This window comes from Nerophis ophidion, linkage group LG06 (genome assembly GCF_033978795.1).
Source record: "Nerophis ophidion isolate RoL-2023_Sa linkage group LG06, RoL_Noph_v1.0, whole genome shotgun sequence".
Taxonomy (NCBI): domain Eukaryota; kingdom Metazoa; phylum Chordata; class Actinopteri; order Syngnathiformes; family Syngnathidae; genus Nerophis; species Nerophis ophidion.
The window spans coordinates 66,022,157-66,044,094 of record NC_084616.1 but is presented as its reverse complement, the minus strand read 5'-3'; the positions used below and the strand labels follow the sequence as shown (position 1 = coordinate 66,044,094).

The window sequence follows — 21,938 nt, the reverse complement described above, 5'->3', positions numbered from 1 at the left end:
GACCCCGACTTGAACACGTTGAAAAACTTATTCGGGTGTTACCATTTAGTGGTCAATTGTACGGAATATATACTGAACTGTGCAATCTACTAATAAGTTTCAATCAATCAATCAATCAATCAATTTGTGTGGAGTGCTAATCAGACATATTTGGTCACTGCAAGCTAATCAATGCTATTCATGCTATTTATTTATGTACATATTGCATCATTATGCCTCATTTGTAGCTATATTTGAGCTCATTTAGTTTCCATTAAGTCATCTTAATTCAATTTATATCTCATGACACACTATCTGTATGTAATATGGCTTTTAATTTTTTGCGGCTCCAGACAGATTTGTTTTTGTATTTTTGGTCCAATATGGCTCTTTCAATATTTTGGGTTACCGACCCCTGGCATATACCGTGTGACATGGAGTGGTGTGATTACCACGTACAGTGTTCTGTTATTGGAGTTAACCACAGTGTGCCCGACAAACACCAGGTTCCAACATATGAACTGCAAGTCCAATGCTGGGTTTGGAAGCCATGAGCTGAGACTCAAGCACATGCAGATCAAACGAGCTTAGCCCATCCAGGTGTACAGAAATGAGGTGTCTGCATATTTTTGTTCTCCTACTCTTTCTGAGTGTTGCAGGGCGTGCGGTCGACCAGATACTTTAAAAGTACACTTCCGTTAAGTTGAATCTTTTAAAGAAAACAATTGTTTCTTAAAAGGGGTTTTATTATGCATAATCAACTTTTTAGTTTACCTCGAATCCACATAATTCCCCAAAATTTGAAATCAAACCACGAAGGCATAGAAGGGATATTTATAGAACAATCTTGCCCTTTTTTAAACTTGCTCTTAACGATCAGCTTCAAATTTGAGACTTTGGTGACGTGTGTTGCCTTAGTTATGTCAGCAGATAGGTTTACCATAAGATCTTTGTACCATTTTCATTCATTTGTACCCCAAAGTAGTAGTCAATAAATTCCTTATTTTTTTCCTATCCTCTTTTTGGGGGGCAGACTGGCTCGTACACACACATGTGTGCTAAAATCCTCGACTGTTGCCATTTCTAGTCAAAAGTAGCGTATAGTTCTAACTTATACCTGTCAGTAGACTCAATATAAAAGCGCTAAAACCTACAACATGGCTGATGGGGTTGAGACGCCATTGTAGGGGGCTCAGCCTGGAGGACTTTGCCACGTGAATAATACCGCCTACAAAACAGCGCATTGTAAAGAAACAAGTCAATAAGCGGCTGGAAGATGGTCTGTAAAACAGAAGTACATGTCCACTCCATCATAGTCTGCTATTTTTGGATGATATCTGGATTGTATTTTCACCACTAAACCTTTAAAATACACTCACCTGTGCACTTCTAAAGGTAAAGAAATAATGAATGTTTCGCAACCATTTGGGAAAGGGGGACAGCCTTAAAGGGGAACATTATCACAATTTCAGAAGGGTTAAAACCAATAAAAATCAGTTCCCAGTGGCTTATTTATTTATTTTTTTATTTTATTTTATTTTACCCATCCCATAATATCCCTAAAAAGCTTTAAAGTGCCTGATTTGTCCATTTTCCTGTGACGTCATCCAGTGATGCCAATACGGATACCACAGCAAGATATAGCGACATTAGCTCGGATTCAGACTCGGATTTCAGTGGCTTAAGCGATTCAACAGATTACGCATATATTGAAACGGATGGTTGGAGTATGGAGGCAGATAGCGAAAACGAAATTGAAGAAGAAACTGAAGCTATTGAGCGAATAGCTATTGACGCTATTCGGCAATGTTTGCCTTAGCATCGCCAGTAAAATGTGCAGACCGAACGATCGGAAGTTTCGCATCTTGTGACACTGGATGAACTTAAATCCATCGATTGGTAAGTGTTTGTTTGGCATTAAATGTGGGTGGAGGGAAACGCTGGATGTAAATATAGTTTCAAATGTACATACAGCTAGCCTAATTAGCATGTTAGCATCGATTAGCTGGCAGTCATGCCGCGACCAAATATGTCTGTTTAGCACATAAGTCAACAACATCAACAAAACTCACCTTTGTGATTTAGTTGACTTTATTGTTGGAAAAGCATCTGCAGGTTATCCATACATCTCTGTGCCATGTCTGCCTTAGCATCGCCGGTAAAATGTGCAGACACTCCGGCACATTCGATGGGGGTCTGGCGGCAGATTTCTTTGACTTTATCGTTGGAAATGCATCTGCTTTGAGTGTCGTAGGATATCCACACAATATTGCCATCTCTGTAGTAGCATAGCTTTCGTCGGAACAAACGACTGACCATTTCGTCGGCTTTCACCACACCCTCGTATTTTGAACAAATTTCGTCCAATTTCTTGCCACTTTCGCATCTTTGGGCCAGTGGTGCAACTTGAATCCCTCCCTGTTAGTGTTGTTACACCCTCCGACAACACACCGACGAGGCATGATGTCTCCAAGGTTCCAAAAAATAGTCGAAAAAACGGAAAATAACAGAGCTGAGATGCGGTTTTTGTAATTTGTTCGAGAAAATGGCGGCTTTATTACCTAGGTGACGTCACGTTCTGACGTCATCGTTTCGAGAGCGATAAAAAGAAAGGCGTCTAATTCGCCAAAATACACCAATTTAGAGTTCGGAAATCGGTTAAAAACATATATGGTCTTTTTTCTGCAAAATCAAGGTATATATTGACGCTTACATAGGTCTGGTGATAATGTTCCCCTTTGAGGTCACATGGTTGTAATCCAGCAATAGGACAGACTTTATTCATACCAAATGACTGACAATGTAGTTCTATCTTGTGTTTTGGACACGTGGGTAAAGAGAAGTGCTGGGCTGTCGACTGATCACTAATTGGTGATGGGTTGGATTAGATGGCTGTCCATCTGTCCGTCTGTCAGACAGACAGACCTGGCAGACCCAAGATCATAGTGAGAGTGTGCAGGGCCTTTGGCAGTGTCTCCTGTTAGTCCAGTCTTTTATTCACGTCTGTGGCAGAGTTTCGCCTGTAACCCTCGGGAGGCAAAGGATACTGAACCAAATGGACTGTATTCCGTGTGCCCATTCCTAAGGTGACCGATCGGTATAGTGGGCGAAAGGTGATTGGTGCCACAAACAGGTTACAAGCTTTGGATAGTGAGAAAGAACAATATTAAGGATACAAGCGGTCAAAAGGTGTTTCCTCCGTAGAGTGGCTGGTTGGAGCTCAGATTAGAGCCGCTGCTTCTTCACATAGAAAGGGGCCAGATGAGCTGGCTCAGGAATTATTGTCCGAATGGCTCCGGTACCTCCTTAGTGAGGTGTTACCGGAATGCCAAAAGGAGGACCTACGGGTGAACCTACAAGGATTAGATAGATAGATAGTACTTTATTGATTCCTTCAGGTGAGTTCCTTCAGGAAAATTAAAATTCTAGCAGCAGTGTACAGAGTTGAGATCAATTTAAAAAAGAATTATGTTCCTCAGGTGGCCTGAGATTGCCTTGGGATCACCCTGGTGGAACTCGAAGAGGTGGCTGGTGACCGGGAAGTCAGCTGCCCCTAGATCAAATACCCTTTTTTTTGTACTGTATATTTCATGTACACAAATTACTAGACTTGATTGAAAACAAAATGATCCATCCATCCATCAATTTTCTTCTGATTATGAGGTTGGGTTTTGTGGGCAGCAGCCTAAGCAGGGAAGCCCAGACTTCCCTCTCCCTAGCTACTTCGTCCAGCTCCTCACGGGGGATCCTGATGCGTTCCCAGGCCAGCCGGGAGATATAGTCTTCCCAACTCGTCCTGGGTCTTCCCCGTGGCCTCCTACCGGTTGGACGTGCCCTAAACACATCCCAAGGGAGCCGTTCGGGTGGCATCCTGACCAGATGCCAGATCCACCTCATCTGGCATCACTTGATATGGAGGAGCAGCTGCTTTACTTTAAGCTCCTTCCGGATGACAGAGCTTCTCACCTTATCTCTAGGGGAGAGACTGGCCACCAAGCGGAAGGAACTCATTTCGCCCGCTTGTACCCGTGATCTTGCCCTTTCGGTCATAACCCAAAGCTCATGACCATAGGTGAGCATGGGAACGTAGATCGACCGGTAAATTGAGAGTTTTGCCTTCTGGCTCAGCTCCTTCTTCATCACAACGGAAAAAAATGATAACAATCGTTAAAAAGCTAGTAGGTTGGTACACAATAACAAAATGCTTTTGCTGGCCCTTCAAGCCGGATTTTGAATATTACAAACAGATGCCAAATGATTGAAAATGTTTGTATTCTGTTTTTAGCTAATGAGTTTACGTGCATGGTTTCAGCTCCTGGAGACAAAGTCGACTGACAGAACCCAGACATTGCTCCACTACATTGCCAATGTGGTCAGAGAAAAGTATCCTGCAGTGGCGCTCTTCTTCAACGAGCTCCACTACGTGGACAAGGCTGCTGCAGGTGAGGGTTCACTCACGTCCCTCCGACATCATCGAGCGAGCTCATACGGTGAATCCGGGTCTTTCAGTGAGTCTGGAGAACGTGTTGTGTGACGTGAAGGACCTGCAGAGAGGGATGGAACTCACCTGGCGTGAATTCAGCATGCTGCACAACTCCACCTTGAAAGATTTCATCAGCAGGAATGAATCTCGACTCAACAAACTTCAGGAGGACGCACGCATCGCCCAGGTACACAAACACACACATTTCAGTCTTCTCTTGTTTATCGCGGCAAAATGGTTAGAGGCGTGACCGTCCCAAGTAGGGTTATTATTAATAAATCACATATATATATATATATTTTTTGCAATATTAGAGCCCTCTAAAGGCCTACTGAAATGAGATTTTCTTATTTAAACGGGGATAGCAGGTCCATTCTATGTGTCATACTTGATCATTTCGCCATATTGCCATATTTTTGCTGAAAGGATTTAGTAGAGAACATCGACAATAAAGTTCTCAACTTTTGGTCGCTAATAAAAAAGCCTTGCCTTTACCGGAAGCCGCAGACAATGTGCGCGTGATGTCACTGGTTGTAGGGCTCCTCACATTGTTTACAATGTGAGCCACTAGCAGTAAGAGCAATTCGGACCGAGAAAGCGACAATTTCCCCATTAATTTGAGCGAGGATGAAAGAATTGTGGATGAGGATATTGATAGTGAAGGACTAGAAAAAAACCAACAACAAAAAACAGGCGAGGGCAAGTGAGAGCGATTCAGATGTTTTTAGACACATTTACTAGGATAATTCTGGAAAATCCCTTATCTGCTATTGTGTTGCTAGTGTTTTAGTGAGATTAAATAGTACCTAAAATCGGAGGGGTGTGGCCACGGGTGTCTTGACGCCAGAGTCTCTGAGGGAAGTCACGCAGTTGCATGGACGACGCAAGCTCTGCTGATCTCCGGTAAGAGGCGACTTTATACCACAATTTTCTCACCGAAAACTGCCGGTTGACATATTCGCTTTACCGCTCTGATCCATAGTAAAGCTTCACCTCCGGGAATTTTAAACAAGGAAACACCGGCTTCCCAACTCCATCTTTCTACTTTGACTTCTCCATTATTAATTGAACAAATTGCAAAAGATTCAGCAACACAGATGTCCGGAATACTGTGTAATTATGCGATTAAAGCAGACTACTTATAGCTTGGATCGGGCTGGAAAATAATGTCCGCTACAACCCGAGACGTCAAACGCACGCGTCATCATACAACAACGTTTTCAGCACGACACTTCACGGGAAATTTAAAACTGCAATTTAGTAAACTAAAAAGGCTGTATTGGCATGTGTTGCAATGTTAATATTTCATCATTGATATATAAACTATCAGACTGTGTGGTGGGTAGTAGTGGGTTTCACTAGGCCTCTAAACATGAAATGACACCCGTATAGTCACCTTTACAATCGTTCTTCCAATATAGTAGCCTTGAGTGTGTTCCACTGTAGATTACAGTACTCACCAGTATCCCAGAGGAGCCGGCCAATACAACAATGGCTACTACGCAGAAAGACTCATCACATTCTGGGTAATTTATCTAAGTTAGATTTGGGCTTTGAGTGTTGAAACCACTGGATTAAGTTGTTTGGGAAAAAACTTGGTCAACTTGACAGTTGCAGCTATATGTTTAGCATTCCATGTTGTTGGCATTGTGTGTCCTGTGATGTCATTTCCATGGCATGTCATGTGGGTTGTGTTATTAATGTCGAAGATGAAGATTCAGTCAAGATGACTGTCTGGGATGTCAGGGCGGGGTTTCTTAAATGCCTCAAATGGGTTTTGTGTCAAGGCTGCGTCTATTTTCAATGTACGTCCTGGGTTAAGAACGGGTTGAAAACATAACAAATTGTGAAGGTGAGCGCACGTAGCAACATTCATGAGGAAGGGGCAGAAACAGAGAGAGCGAGAGAAAGAGACACTGGAATGATTGTCAATCAAGGCATACTTGTTCAACAGCCATACAGGTCAGACTAAGGGTGGCCGTATAAACAACTTTAACACTGTTACAAATATGCGCCACACTGTGAACCCACACCAAACATATTTCAGGAGAACATCCGCACCGTAGCACAACATAAACACAACAGAACAAATAGGCAGAACCCCTTGCAACACTGACTCTTTCGGGATGCTACAATATACAATCCCGCCCCACCTCAACCCCGATTACTTCACATCAAATATTCCACTTTGAAAAAATGTTTGGTGAGTAATTTTGCATATTTTGTGTGTTTGCCATAAAAAAAAACAGTTTTGTTTGACAATAAAGGGCAGAAAACGAACAAACAAAACAACAACATGAAAAAAAAACTAAAACATTTTGAAATGAGGAATAGATGTGAAGTTGATGTAGACTCCAGAGATTTAAAGGGGAACATTATCACCAAACCTATGCAAGCGTCAATATATTCCTTGATGTTGCAGAAAAAAGACCATGTATTTTTTTAACTGATTTCCGAACTATAAATGGGTGAATTTTGGCAAATTAAACGCCTTTCTGTTTATCGGACTTTTAGCGATGACGTCAGAACGTGACGTCACCGAGGTAACACACCCGCCATTTTTATTTTCACATTACAAACACCGAGTCTCAGCTCTGTTATTTTCCGTTTTTTCGACTATTTTCTGGAACCTTGGAGACATCATGCCTCGTCGGTGTGTTGTCGGAGGGTGTAACAACACTAACAGGGAGGGATTCAAGTTGCACCACTGGCAAGAAATCTGCCGCCAGATCCCCATTGAATTTGCCAGAGTGTCTTCACATTTTACCGGCGATGCTAAGACAGACATGACACAGAGATGTATGCATAACCTGCAGATGCATTTGCAACGATTATGTCAACGAAATCACAAAGGTGAGTTTTGTTGATGTTGTTGACTTATGTGCTAATCAGGCATATTTGGTCACGGCATGACTGCCAGCTAATCGATGCTAACATGCTATTTATGCTAGCTGTATGTACATTTGAAACTAGATACCCACATTTAATGCGAAACAAACACTTACCAATCGACGGGTTTAAGTTGCTCCAGTGTCACAAGATGCGGAAGTCCTGATTGTTTGGTCCGCACATTTTACCGGCGATGCTAATAAGGCAGCCATACTATGGGCCACTTCATTAGGTACACCCACGCTATGGCCGAATAGCGTCAATAGCTATTCGCTCAATAGCTTCAATTTCTTCTTCAATTTTGTTTTCGCTATCTGCCTCCATACTCCGACCATCTGTTTCAATACATGCGTAATCTGTTGAATCGCTTAAGCCGCTGAAATCCGAGTCTGAATCCGAGCTAATGTCGCTATATCTTGCTGTGGTAACCGCCATGTTGTTTGTATTGGCAGCCCTGTATGACATCACAGGGAAATGGACGGTTGCATCGCAAATAGCAAAAATCAAGAACTTTAAAGCTTTTTTTAGGGATATTCCGGGAGGTGTAAAATTTTGAAACTTCAAAAAATAAAACAAGCCACTGGGAACTGATTTTTATTGTTTTTAACCCTTTTGAAATTGTGATAATGTTCCCCTTTAAGCATTAAATATAAAATGTACGTATGCCCTGGCACACCATTGTCATCATTTCATGACCCAAGCAAAACACTTTTTATACTTTTATAGTGAAATAAATACACCTACCACTTATTACATAAAAAAATTGAAAAAACAACCACCAGCGGCAAAGTTTAGATCCATGAAGGAAAGAAGAAAGTGAAAAAATGTTTTTAACTGAATACAATTACATATGCATACAAATTTGTCTTCTTTTTTTTAATTATTTCTTTTAATGAATTAAGTAATGTTTATGACAACCTTTTTCCAAAACACAATATAGAATGTGAGATATAACAGGACAATGCATACGTTTATCATTTGTTTTTAAAACGCTTACAAAAAATAGGAACAAAAATTTTTCTGTGGGACCCCATTTTTATGACTTGATGGGGTCCCATTTTGAAAATTCCCTGCGCCAACACTGCTGTCAATATAGGAGACAAATGCTTTATTTAAATAGATGTATTAATTATAAAGCAAGTTCAAGTATCATTGGCAAATTTTCACCTAGTCCCGGTCTTGGCGTGCTGCCCACCTTGGCACGCATATATGTGTCCTCTTTTTGGGATGTCAGATTATGGTCAGCTTAACTTAATATTGCTCAGACAGGTGCTGGTAGCTAATATCATTAAGTGGTGCGCCGAGTCACATCAAGTTCTGCTACGTCCCGCTCTTGGTTATGTCAAAGGCTCACTGATGTGGAGATGTGTTATTGATGAGGCATGGGGTCCCAGATGAAGTGCGTCAAACAATTGCTTGGCTCAAAGTTGGTCAACTGGACTGGTGCAGCGAAGATAGCGCCGATATACCCGCCATGTTATTATTGTCACCTTTAACCCGAAATCGGGTCCTGCTTGGTGACTACCATTTTTAAATCGCCACAACATAATAATGCAAAATAAGATAAATATTGCATTGTAATACATGTAGACATAAATATGTCTTTATTTTCACATTCATTTGGACAAACATGAAGATTATGCGTTAAATACAAAATCACCAATGTACAAACCCCGTTTCCATGTGAGTTGGGAAATTGTGTTAGATGTAAATATAAACGGAATACAATGATTTGCAAACCATTTTCAACCCATATTCAGTTGAATATGCTACAAAGACAAGATATTTGATGTTCAACATAATAAAAAAATGTTTGTTGTTGCAAATAATCATTAACTTTAGAATTTGATGCTAGCAACACGTGACAAAGAAGTCGGGAAAGGTGGCAATAAATACTGATAAAGTTGAGAAATTCTCATCAAACACTTATTTAGAACATCCCACAGGTGTGCAGGCTTATTGGGAACAGGTGGGTGCCATGATTGGGTATAAAAGCAGCTTCCATGAAATGCTAAGTAAGTCACAAACAAGGATGGGGCGAGGGTCACCACTTTGTAAGCAAATTGTCGAACAGTTTTAGAACAACATTTCTCAACGAGCTATTGCAAGGAATTTAGGGATTTGACCATCTACGGTCCGTAAAATCATCAAAAGGTTCCAAAAATCAGGAGAAATCACTGCACGTAAGAGATGATATTATGGACCGTTGATCCCTCAGGCGGTATTGCATCAAAAACAGACATCAGTGTGTAAAGGATATCACCACATGGGCTCAGGAACACTTCATAAAACCACTATCAGTAACTACATTATGTCGCTACATCTGTAAGTGCAATTTAAAACTCTGCTATGCAAAGCTAAACCCATTTATCAACAATATCCTGAAACGCCGCCGGCTTGGCTGGGCCCGGGCTCATCAAAGATGGACTGATGCAAAGTGGAAAGGTGTTCTGTGGTCTAACGAGTCCACCTTTCAAATTATATTTGGAAACAGAGGACGTGGTGTCCTCCAGAACAAAGAGGAAAATAACCATTCGGATTGTTATAGGCACAAAGTTCTAAAGCCAGTGCTGTGATGGTATGGGGGTGTATTAGTGCCCAAGGCATGGGTAACTTATACATCTGTGAAGGCACCATTAATGCTAGAAGGTCCATACAGGTTTTGGAGCAACATATGTTGTCATCCAAGCAACGTTATCATGGACGCCCCTGCTTATTTCAGCAAGACAATGCTAAGCCATGTGTTACAACAGCGTGGTTTCGTAGTTAAAGAGTGCGGGTACTAGACTGGCCTGCCTGCAGTTCAGACCTGTCTCCCATGGAAAATGTGTGGCGCATTATGAAGCATAAAATACAACAGCAGACTGTTGAACGACTGAAGCTCTACATAAAACAAGAATGGGAAAGAATTCCACTATGAAAGCTTCAACAATTAGTTTCCTCAGTTCCCAAACCTTTATTGAGTGTTGTTAAAAGAAAAGGTGATGTAACACAGTGGTGAACATGCCCTTTCGCAACTACTTAGGCACGTGTTGCAGCCATGAAATTCTAAGTTAATAATTATTTTCCAAAAAAAAATAAAGTTTATGAGTTTGAACATCAAATATCTTGTCTTTGTAGTGCATTCAACTGAATATGGGTTGAAAAGGGTTTGCAAATCATTGTATTCCGTTTATATTTACATCTAACACAATTTCCCAACTCATATGGAAACGGGGTTTGTAGTAAAGCCGCAAAGTTTGAAGTGTGATGTGGTGAGGGACAACTGTCTGTAACTATTTGTTTCTCTGAAGGACGCTTTTGAAGACGTGGTGAAATTCTTTGGGGAAAGCTCGAAGACGATGCCGCCATCCGTCTTCTTCCCCATTTTTGTTCGATTCATCAAAGCGTACAGGGTAAGTCGGTACCAACGCTTCCATTTGCTCACGTGACCTGTTTAACCTGTGGCTGTGTGTGTGTGTGTGTGTGTGTGTGTGTGTGTGTGTGTGTGTGTGTGTGTGTGTGTGTGTGTGTGTGTGCGTGTGTGTGCACGCATTCAGTTGGCTGAGGAGGACAATGAACAGCGACGGCGTCAGGAACAGATGATGTTGGAAAAACTGGAACAGGAGGAGCAGCAGCAGCAGGATGAAGAAACCAAGGTAACATAAAAAGCTCTGACACACGTGGTCATGTTTCATTTGTGTGGAACATGTTGAATAAGTGGACAACACGGTGGAGGAGGGGTTAGTGCGTCTGCCTCACAATACGAAGGTCCTGAATGGTCCTGGGTTCAATCCCAGGCTCAGGATCTTTCTGTGTGGAGTTTGCATGTCTTCCCCGTGAATGCGTGGGTTCCGTCCGGGTACTCCGGCTTCCTCCCACTTCCAAAGACATGCACCTGGGGATAGGTTGATTGGCAACACTAAATTGGCCCTAGTGTGTGAATGTGAGTGTGAATGTTGTCTGTCTATCTGTGTTGGGGGTTGTGGTTGGGGCGGGGGGCGTGGATAAGAGGGGAGGAGTATAATTCACCAACTTGAGTATTTCATATATACATAAATATATATATTTCAGTGAATTCTAGCTATATATATTTATTTTATTATAAATATAAATAAAATAAATAGTTGAATTTCCGACGGCACCTATCAAATACACAGTAATAAAAACACAGTTGTTCTACTAACTGTACTGTGCTTGCTGGTTACTAAAAAAAACAACAACACTTACCTTTCACTATTTGATTAACATTTGTTCTGCCATTTGCGTATTGGCGAGCGGTCTCCGAATCCGGGAACATATCCTTCACGGATTTGTTGTAGACATCCGCAAATGAGAACGAGATGTTGCTTCCAGCTATCAGCATAGCCATCTTTGTCTCAGCATAAGTTACACCATCGGGTCTCCATTTTGCGAGGTGGCCCATAATACTGGGTTGTGAACGATACTGCGCTGCGGACTCTTTGTGCTTCGTTGACCGTTAATGGCTGAGTCTATCCATTCGGCCGCCGTGTTCAATGGAGAAGTCTGTTCTACAAAATTTACAGGCAACATACCCCTTCCCTTTCGAACTCTCCTGGATAAACTGAAATTCTTGTTTCCAATCGTTCTGGAACTTGCAAGCGTATTTCTTCATTTTGCTCGTCGACGGTGTAATATATTGGGTTGGAGTCAATAACCAGGCGACCTGATGAAGTTACGTCTCTTTAGAACAGACTCCCTAATGCATGTTTCTTGACTGCACTTAAATGTAGAATATATGTAGAATATATTTACATTGTATTTTATTCTATGTACAGTAGATGGCAGTATCATCCTGTTTAAGAGGGTCACAACATTGCTGAGGCAGGTTCTCATGGAGAACCTGAATTTCAGGAGATTTTCGGGAGAAAATTTATCCCGGGAGGTTTTCGGGAGAGGCGCTAAATTTCGGGAGTCTCCCAGGAAAATCCGGGAGGGTTGGCAAGTATGTGTGTTAGACACCGTGTAATAATAGATGTATAAAAGATAAAGTGAAAGAAAGAAATACACATTTCTAAAGAAATAAAAAAAAATGTAGACATGCATAAGTGTGTAATAAGAGTACATCAAATACGAGTAAACACAACATAATAGATAAAGAAGATAACAAAGTAAATAGAAAGACGATGTATAAATAATTGAAAACACTTGACAGCTTGTGCAATAATGAAGAAAAATAAGGTGTGGTGTTCTTTACAGTACATGAGGACGTCAATAGGAGACATGACGTCAGGTTCCACAGTTAGGCTAATGATCCACATTTGTACGTTACTGTGTCTGCTAATTATAAATACCATTTTAAACTGCATTTTAGACATCACAGCTCAACTAGGACAAAATCGGGAGATTTAGTTGATGAATTAGATTTTAAATCGCGCTTTTCTATTATCATATACTCAAAGCGCTCACAGAGATGTGGGAACCCATCATTCATTCACACCTGGTGGTGGTAAGCTACATTTGTAGCCACAGCTGCCCTGACGGAAGCGTGGCTGCCAGTTTGCGCCTACGGCCTCTCCGACCACCACCCATCATTCATTCATCATTCATTCACCAGTGTGAGTGGCACCGGGGGCAAAGGGTGAAGTGTGCTGCCCAAGGACATAACGGCAGCAATTTGGATGTCAAGAGGCGGGGAGTAAACCTGCAACCCTCAGGTTTCTGGCACGGCCGCTCTACCCGCTACGCCACACCACCCTCGTAGGCTATAGTTATAGGTCCTTAGACCAAAAATACCGACTTTTACCAAAATTACAAGATTTTAAACAAACATAATTCATAAAAATTCTGGCTGTGATTTTTAAGCCGATTTTTATCACATGCATCAAAAATATTACAAAATTGTTTTATTTAACACAGAGATGTTAATGCTCAGTGGCCTTGTGGCTAGAGAGTCCGCCCTGAGATCGGTTGGTCGTGACCAAAGAAAAAATGGGACCTATTACCTCCCTGCTTGGCACTCAGCATCAAGGGTTGGAATTGGGGGGTTAAATCACCAAAATGATTCCTGAGCGAAACCACCGCCGCTGCTCACTGCTCCCCTCACCTCCCAGGAGGTGGAACAAGGTTATGGGTCAAACGCAGAGAGAAATGTCACCACACCTAGTGTGTGTGTGACTATCAGTGGTACTTTAACTTTAACTAATGCATGCTTTTATTTTCTATTGGTTGGACTATTGTAATGATTCCTGGTCTTCTCAAAAAGAATATGAGAAGTCCACAATTGTTACAAACGTTACAATACGCAACCTGACGAGGGCTAAAGGGCGGGACCACAAAACCCCAGATTTAAAGATGCTGCATTGGCTCCCTGTCTGATTTGGGGTGGATTTTATTTTTTTATCATTAGTTTTTAAATGTCTTATCTATCTGACCTGCTTTTACCATACAAAACCTCAAGGATCCTGTGGTCCTCTGGCACTAAGCATTTATATTTACTAGGGGTGTGGGAAAAAATCAATTCGAATACGAATCGAAACATTTACGTTATGCGATTCAGAATGGATTCTCATTTTTTAAAAATCGATTTTTTTGTTGTTGATTTTTATTTATTTATTTTATCAATCCAACAACCCACTACACAGCAATACCATAACAATGCAATCCAATTCAAAAACCAAACCACTCAGAACTGCAATAAACAGAACAATTGAGAAGAGACACAAACACAACACAAAACAAACCAAAAGTAGTGAAACAAAAATGAATATTATCAACAACAGTATCAATATTAGTTATAATTACAGCATAGCAGTGATTAAAAATCCCTCATTGACATTATCATTAGACATTTATAAAAATAAAAAATAAAGGTCACAGTGGCTTACACTTGCATCGCATCTCATAAGCTTGACAACACACTGCGTCCAATGTTTTCACAAAGATAAAATAAGTCATATTTTTGGTTCTTTTAATAGTTAAAACATTGCAATCAGTTGATAAAACATTGTCCTTTACAATTATAAAAGCTTTTTAAAAATAAAAAAATCTACTACTCTGCTAGAATGTCAGCAGACTGGGGTAGATCCTGCTGAAATCCTATGTTTTGAATGAATACAGAATCGTTTTGAATCGGAAAAATATCGTTTTTGAATCGAGAATCGCGTTAAATCGAAAAAATCGTTATTTAATCGAGTGGTTTAAGTGTAATTCCTAGGGCTGCGAATATTTGGGTGTCCCACCATTCGATTAAAAAATAAAAAAAGTTTATGAGTTAAACATCAAATATCTTGTCTTTGTAGTGCATTCAATTGAATATGGGTTGAAAATGATTTGCAAATCATTGTATTCTGTTTATATTTACGTCTAACACAATTTCCCAACTCATATGGAAACAGGGTTTGTAAAATACATGAGTAAAATATTGGATGAGGTATGAATGCATACAATTAATATTTTTCTTAATATTGGAAAAAATGGCATACATGTTTTTGCTCTTGAGATTAGTAATTGATCATCTGTTGTAAAATCAAAGTTAAAGTTGACCTTGAGTCATAAATCAAAGTTTGTATAGTGAAGCAAAATTCTCCATAATAAACTTTTTTTATTTTTTTAAATTATATTTTATTTTATTTTAATCTTCTATTTTTTTCTCCCATTCCCCCCACTTGTTTACCTGTATCTTACCTTTTTTGTAAGAGGCGCCTGAAGCTGGCAGACCCGTCAGCGATCCTGTTCTGTCTCCCTGTAACGTTTGTCTGATCTTGAATGCGATTGTGCTGAAAATTTTAATTTATCTACAGTAATCTATCTAGTGTAAATATGAATAATTAGTTCAAGCCTCTACACTTTGCCAACATGGTGCCCTAAAAAATGATCAGAAATCCCCCAAATCCTTAACTTAAACAACCATATTCCGACAATTATCCATCCATCCATCCATTTCCTACCGCTTGTGCCTTTTGGGGTCACTGGCGACTATCTTAGCTGCATTCAGGCCGGAGGCGGAATATACCCTGGACAAGTCGCCACCTCATCGCTGGCCCAACACAGATAGACAGACAACATTCACACTCACATTCACACACTAGGGCCAATTTAGTGTTGCCAATCAACCTAACCCCAGGTGTGCATGTCTTTAGAAGTGGGAGGAAGCCAGAGTTGCTACATTAATAAACCGGAAAAAAATAGTAAAATCCACTTACCGCAAATTAACATCGGCGAAGGAGGAGCTGACAACAAAGGATGAGAATGCGTGTATGGATGTGGTGATGTGAGTTGGAAGGTAATGTCTACAATTACCCCTCAGTCGCCATCTCACAAGGGCAAACGGCAGCAGCAGGAGCTGTTAACTGAGCTAAGACGACGACAGGGGAAGGACAGCCGGCATGTTTACGAGGGGAAGGATGGCGCCATTGAGGACATCATCACCGGTAATGACATCTCACCTTACACGTCAGCACGTGGACTGCTTCCTGTTTGTCTTTACTCTGTGTTTGTCTCTCCCGCAGCATTAAAAACTGGCCCCTTCACAGCTCGATCAGCCAAACGTAGCTCTCGTTTCTTCTGTGACCCCGCCCACACTGAAGAACACTACTGATGTTGGGCTCCCCATGAATTCATGGCAACAAATAAGCACTTTGAACATTTGGACATCATGCTATCTAATTGGTCAGTTTGTGAACCAAATTGTTGGAGCATGCATTTTGTATGCTGTCGATCAACAAAGCACTGGAAGATAAGTCCATTGCAGTTATGGTGAACAATTGTTTTGTGTCCAGCTAAGAGTGATGCAGCGAATCGTATAAAATAGCAACAAAACGCACACGCTCAACTTAAAGCCACAAGTGAGTCCCATCAAATTGTTGCGACGTTTCTAACAATGTAGTAAAGGTTTTCCTGAAAGAAACAGGGTTCTACAAACCCCGTTTCCATATGAGTTGGGAAATTGTGTTAGATATAAATATAAACGGAATACTATGATTTGCAAATCATTTTCAACCCATATTCAGTTGAATATGCAACAAAGACAACATATTTGATGTTCAAACTGATAAACTTTTTTTTTGTTGCAAATAATCATGAACTTTAGAATTTGATGCCAGCAACACGTGACAAAGAAGTTGAGAAAGGTGGCAATAAATACTGATACAGTTGAGGAATGCTCATCAAACACTTATATGGAACAGACTAATTGGGAACACTTGGGTGCCGGGATTGAGTATAAAAGCAGCTTCCATGAAATGCTAAGTAATTCACAAACAAGGATGGGGTGAGGGTCACCAATTTGTAAGCAAACTGTCGAACAGTTTTAGAACACTTCTCAACGAGCTATTGCAAGGAATTTAGGGATTTTACCATCTACGGTCCGTAAAATCATCAAAAAGTTCAGAGAATCTGGAGAAATCACTGCACATGAGCAATGATATTACGGACTTTTGATCCCTCTGGCGGTACTGCATCAAAAACCGACATCAGTGTGTAAAGGATATCACCACATGGGCTCAGGAACACTTCATAAAACCACTGTCAGTAACTACAGTTGGTCCCTACATCTGTAAGTGCAAGTAAAAGCTCTACTATGCAAAGCGAAAGCCATTTATCAACAACACCCTGGGCCAGAGCTCATCCAAGATGGACTGATGCAAAGTGGAAAAGTGTTCTGTGGTCTGACTAGTCCACATTTCAAATTATATTTGGAAACAGAGGACGTGGTGTCCTCCAGAACAAAGAGGAAAATAACCATCCGGATTGTTATAGGCACAAAGTTCAAAAGCCAGCATCTGTGATGGTATGGGGGTGTATTAGTGCCCAAGGCATGGGTAACTTACACATCTGTGAAGGCACCATTAATGCTGAAAGGTCTATACAGGTTTTGGAGCAACATATGTTGTCATCCAAGCAACGTTATCATGGACGCCCCTGCTTATTTCAGCAAGACAAGTGTTACAACAGCCTGGATTCGTAAAAAAAGAGTGCGGGTACTTTACTGGCCCGCCTGCAGTCCAGACCTGTCTCCCATCGAAAATGTGTGGTGCATTATGAAGCGTAAAATACGACATCGAAGACCCCGGACTGTTGAACGACTGAAGCTCTACATAAAACAAGAATGGGAAAGAATTCCACTTTCAAAGCTTCAACAATTAGTTTCCTCAGTTCCCAAATGTTTATTGAGTGTTGTTAAAAGAAAAGGTGATGTAACACAGTGGTGAACATGCCCTTTCCCAACTACTTTGGCACGTGTTGCAGCCATGAAATTTAAAGTTAATTATTATTTGCAAAAAAAAATAAAGTTTATGAGTTTGAACATCAAATATCTTGTCTTTGTAGTGCATTCCATTGAATATGGGTTGAAAAGGATTTGCAAATCATTGTATTCCGTTTATATTTACATCTAACATAATTTCCCAACTTATATGGAAACGGGGTTTGTACTTTCTACCGTATTTAACGGATTAACAACCACATTCCACTTCATGAAACTTTGACAAAATCATCCAACAAACTTTCTGACTGAACCATTTGAGAATAAGTGTGTACGAACGACACTTTGGATCATTCATACCGTGATTGACTTGGGTTCCATTCCCCTCCGTCTCCTGGTCCTGCTGGCCTGTGTTCACTGATCATTTGTGTTGTGACATGTTTACTTGTCCTTCACTTCTGCTCTGCGGTTTTTAGGCTCTTTCACTATGTATTAATGCTAGTCTTTTTTTGGCGTATTTCTGATTATTTATGTTGTGCAAGGTAGTGGCTGTCATTAATTATTTGTGAGAGGAGCAAGAGCATTTTTTTGCCAGTAAGCAATCATGCTGTTAGCATTGACTTTTGGGTTGTTTTGAGTCGTTGTACTTTATTTCTATTGTCATTCATGTTCATCATCACTAATCTGTGAGGGGTGATTGTATTCTAGTAATTCTGTAGGCCGAATCTACTAAAGCCAAACCTGATAGCATACACAAAGCGGATCTACTACACTTGTGCATCTCTTACGTGAGCCAAATATGGAGTGCAATCCATGAATATTCAGAATATATGCTGATCGTCAAAACGCTTACAATACTGGGAGAAGATGCAAATATAATCATTCAGCACGTGTGATTTATCAAGGCTGATCACTGTTCTGCCGGCACAATTTTGCATACGTATTTAGCACATCTGAAATCTACGTACATCTACGTTATATCTCCTGTATGAAAAATAGTCTCGCAATATGCATTTTCCGGGAGCCAGTAGACATCTAAAGGAACAATCCATATCTTCTATGGAAAAAGTTCATGTAATCCTGCTTTTTCTTGCGTCTAGATCAGGCCTGGGCAATTATTTTTACTCGGGGGCCACATTTAGAGACAAAAATGTGTCTGGGGAATACTCATTTAAAACCTCACAATAATGTCTGATCGAATGCTTAAAAACATTATGACAGACCGCCTTAAAAAACGTAATGGAATTTTACATATTTCTATGAACGATAAAACACTGAATATTAGTGAAACGCAATCCCGTGGACCCAGACTTACCATGAATTGATTAACGTGGACCCTGACTTAAACAAGTTGAAAAAACTTATTCGGGTGTTACCATTTAGTGGTCAATTGTACGGAATATGTACTGAACTGTGCAATCTACTAATAAAAGTATCATTAAATCAATCAATAAATGCAACAAACAGTGAAATATGAACGCGAAGGGTACAAAATAAACCAACCTACAATCTGATATATATGATATTTGCTGAATTTCCCCCAGGGATCAATAAAGTACTTTCTATTCTATTCTATATATCACTAAGATTTAGAACTTTGTTGTGAAAATCTCTTTCCGCGTCTGTAGAATCGCTTTTCACCCACGCTGTTTGATGCCTCGTCTGAGCCGCTGTGACGTAGATTACCATAGTCACTGGTATATTGTCCATAAGCGCAGATTCCAACCATTGAAATACTTTGTGTAGTTGAAGACTTACAATCATTAGAAAACTTGACTGCACATCATGATGGCAGCTACAGTTTCCATACTAAAGATCTAAAAAAATGATTTGGTAATGTCCAGCGGCCCAGATTGAAAAGGTCAATGGGCCGCATGTAGCCCCCCCGGGCCTTAATTTGCTCAGGTCTGGTCTAAATCATTCTCACGCACCATCACAGTTAGTGTTGCGGACTTTTGGATCGCTATATTGTTCACATTCGAACGAGACATTTCCTGAAGTGCACTTTCAGCGCGCTGAAACATGGATTCTGTTGTCTGGATCGCAGTAAAGGATCGTCTATATAGCCCAGAAAAGTTGGTGCGGATTAAAGTTGTGTGCTACATGTTACATGGCATTGCAAAATACCACAGGTAGATATAATGGTAAATGGGTTATATTTATATCGCGCTTTTTTACCTTTAAGGTACTCAAAGCACTTTGACACAATGTCCACATTCAACCCTTCACACACACATTCCCACACTGATGGCGGGAGCTGCCATGCAAGTCCCTCACCACGACCCATCAGGAGCAAGGGTGAAGTGTCTTGCTCAAGGACACAACGGACTTGATTAGGGTGGTGGAAGCCGGGGTTCGAACCAGGAACCCTCAGGTTACAGTCACAGCCGCTCTCCCAACCGGTGTGCTCAAACTAGGAGAGGGGTTAACATGCCTGGTCCCACTTCACACCTTATGTCCGGTACGGTTGACTTATGTGAGCGCACGAGTCCACACCTTGGCACGGTAAACTTTGCTTCCTTGAGCATGATTGGAAGACGGGGTACTCTGCACATGCATATTAACGTGGACCCTGACTTAAACAAGTTGAAAAACTTATTCGGGTGTTACCATTTAGTGGTCAATTGTACGGAATATGTACTGTACTGTACTATCTACTAATAAAAGTCTCAATTAAAGGGGAACATTATCACAATCTCTGAATGGTTAAAACCAATAAAAATCAGTTCCCAGTGGCTTACTTTATTTTTCGAAGTTTTTCTCCAAATTTTACCCATCACGCAATATCCCGAAAAACGGTTTCAAAGTGCCTGATTTTAACCGTTGTTACATCCATCCGTCCATTATCCTGTGACGTCACAGCGTGACCACACAGGAACAAACATAGCGGATAGCACAGAAAGGTATGGCGATATTAGCTCGGATTCAGACTCGGATTTCAGCGCCGTAAGCAATTCAACAGATTACGCATGTACTGAAACGGATGGTTGGAGTGTGGAGGCAGGTACCGAAAACTAAATTGAATAAGAAACTGAAGCTATTGAGCCATATCACGACAGACAACGGCACGGGAGGAAGCGAGGACGAATTCGGCAATCGCCTTCTAACCAACGATTGGTATGTGTTTGTTTGGCATTAAATGTGGGTGGAGGGAAAGGCTGAATGCAAATATAGCTACAAATGAGGCATAATGATGCAATATGTACATATAGCTAGCCTAAATAGCATGTTAGCATCGATTAGCTTGCAGTCATGCCGTGACCAAATATGTCTGATTAGCACACTCCACATAAGTCAATAACATCAACAAAACTCACCTTTGTGCATTCATGCACAACATTATAAGTTTGTTGGACAAAATGAGACAGAAAAAGAAGTGGCATAAATCATATCCAGGGGGTTTACCTCGCTCGTCTGCGGGAAGAGACTGCCGTCGTCCCTGAATAGCTCGCACTCCGGCAGATTCAGAGGTGATCTAGTTTCCAATATTGCAGATTATTTCGTTGACTTTATCGTTGGAAATGCATCTGCTTTGAGTGTCGCAGGATATCCACACATTCTTGCCATCTCTGTCGTAGCATAGCTGTCGTCGGTATAGTGTGCGGATCAAACGAGGGACTTTCGCATCTTTTGGCCACTGGTGCAACTTGAATCCGTCTCTGTTCGTGTTGTTACACCCTCCGACAACACACCCACGAGGCATGACGTCTCCCAGGTACGGGAAAACAGTCAAAAGAACGGAAAATAACAGAGCTGATTTGACTCGGTGCGTGTAATAACATTGAGAAAATGGCGGATTGCTTCATGTTGTGACGTCACAGGTGAAAGGTCATCGCTCCGACAGGCTATCAATTGAAAGGTGTTTAAATCGCCAAATTCACCCTTTTAGAGTTCGGAAATCGGTTAAAAAAAACATATGGTCTTTTTTCTGCAACATCAAGGTATATATTGACGCTTACATAGGTCTGGTGATAATGTTCCCCTTTAATCAGTCAATCAAAGCCGAGTCACAAAAGGACTGCAATGCAATTGCTTCATGCAGGTTAATAATGATAAGTGACTCAATATTATTGAAAAGGTCAACCCACAGCATTCTATCTTACCCATGATTTGTGTGATGATTGTGACTACCCCTCTTGCAAGTAATAAATGACAACAGTCTTGCAGAGAACAAATGAAAGCCTGAAAATAATCCACAAAATCATGTAAATTGCAGTGAAACATCATATAAGGAGTGATAGGGTGAAGGGATAGCTACGTAAACAGAATAAAGCACAAATAATCAGTAAGTACACTCTAAACATCGGCAATGTTGCACATGTGCATGTCTCTGAAAAGCGGTAATTAGCTTTGCTTAGGTTCAAATTGTGAAGTGAAGTGAATCATATTTATATAGCGCTTTTCTCTAGTGACTCAAAGCGCTTTACATTGTGAAACCCAATT

At 40.8% G+C, this 21,938-nt stretch overlaps 1 protein-coding gene across 2 annotated transcripts in view; it reads left to right on the top strand.

Annotated features, from left to right (window-relative positions):
* Positions 1–20,179, top strand: part of fmnl2b (formin-like 2b) — a 42,343-nt gene extending 22,164 nt beyond the window's left edge. For both annotated transcript variants that reach the window (XM_061904637.1, XM_061904636.1), the window contains exons 23-28: positions 4,292–4,421; positions 4,489–4,649; positions 10,645–10,746; positions 10,891–10,989; positions 15,600–15,723; positions 15,802–20,179. In XM_061904637.1, the coding sequence (XP_061760621.1) occupies positions 4,292–4,421; positions 4,489–4,649; positions 10,645–10,746; positions 10,891–10,989; positions 15,600–15,723; positions 15,802–15,890 (705 nt within the window). In that variant the 3' untranslated portion in view covers positions 15,891–20,179. The remainder of the gene's footprint in view (positions 1–4,291; positions 4,422–4,488; positions 4,650–10,644; positions 10,747–10,890; positions 10,990–15,599; positions 15,724–15,801) is intronic.
* Positions 20,180–21,938: the final 1,759 nt, after the last annotated feature.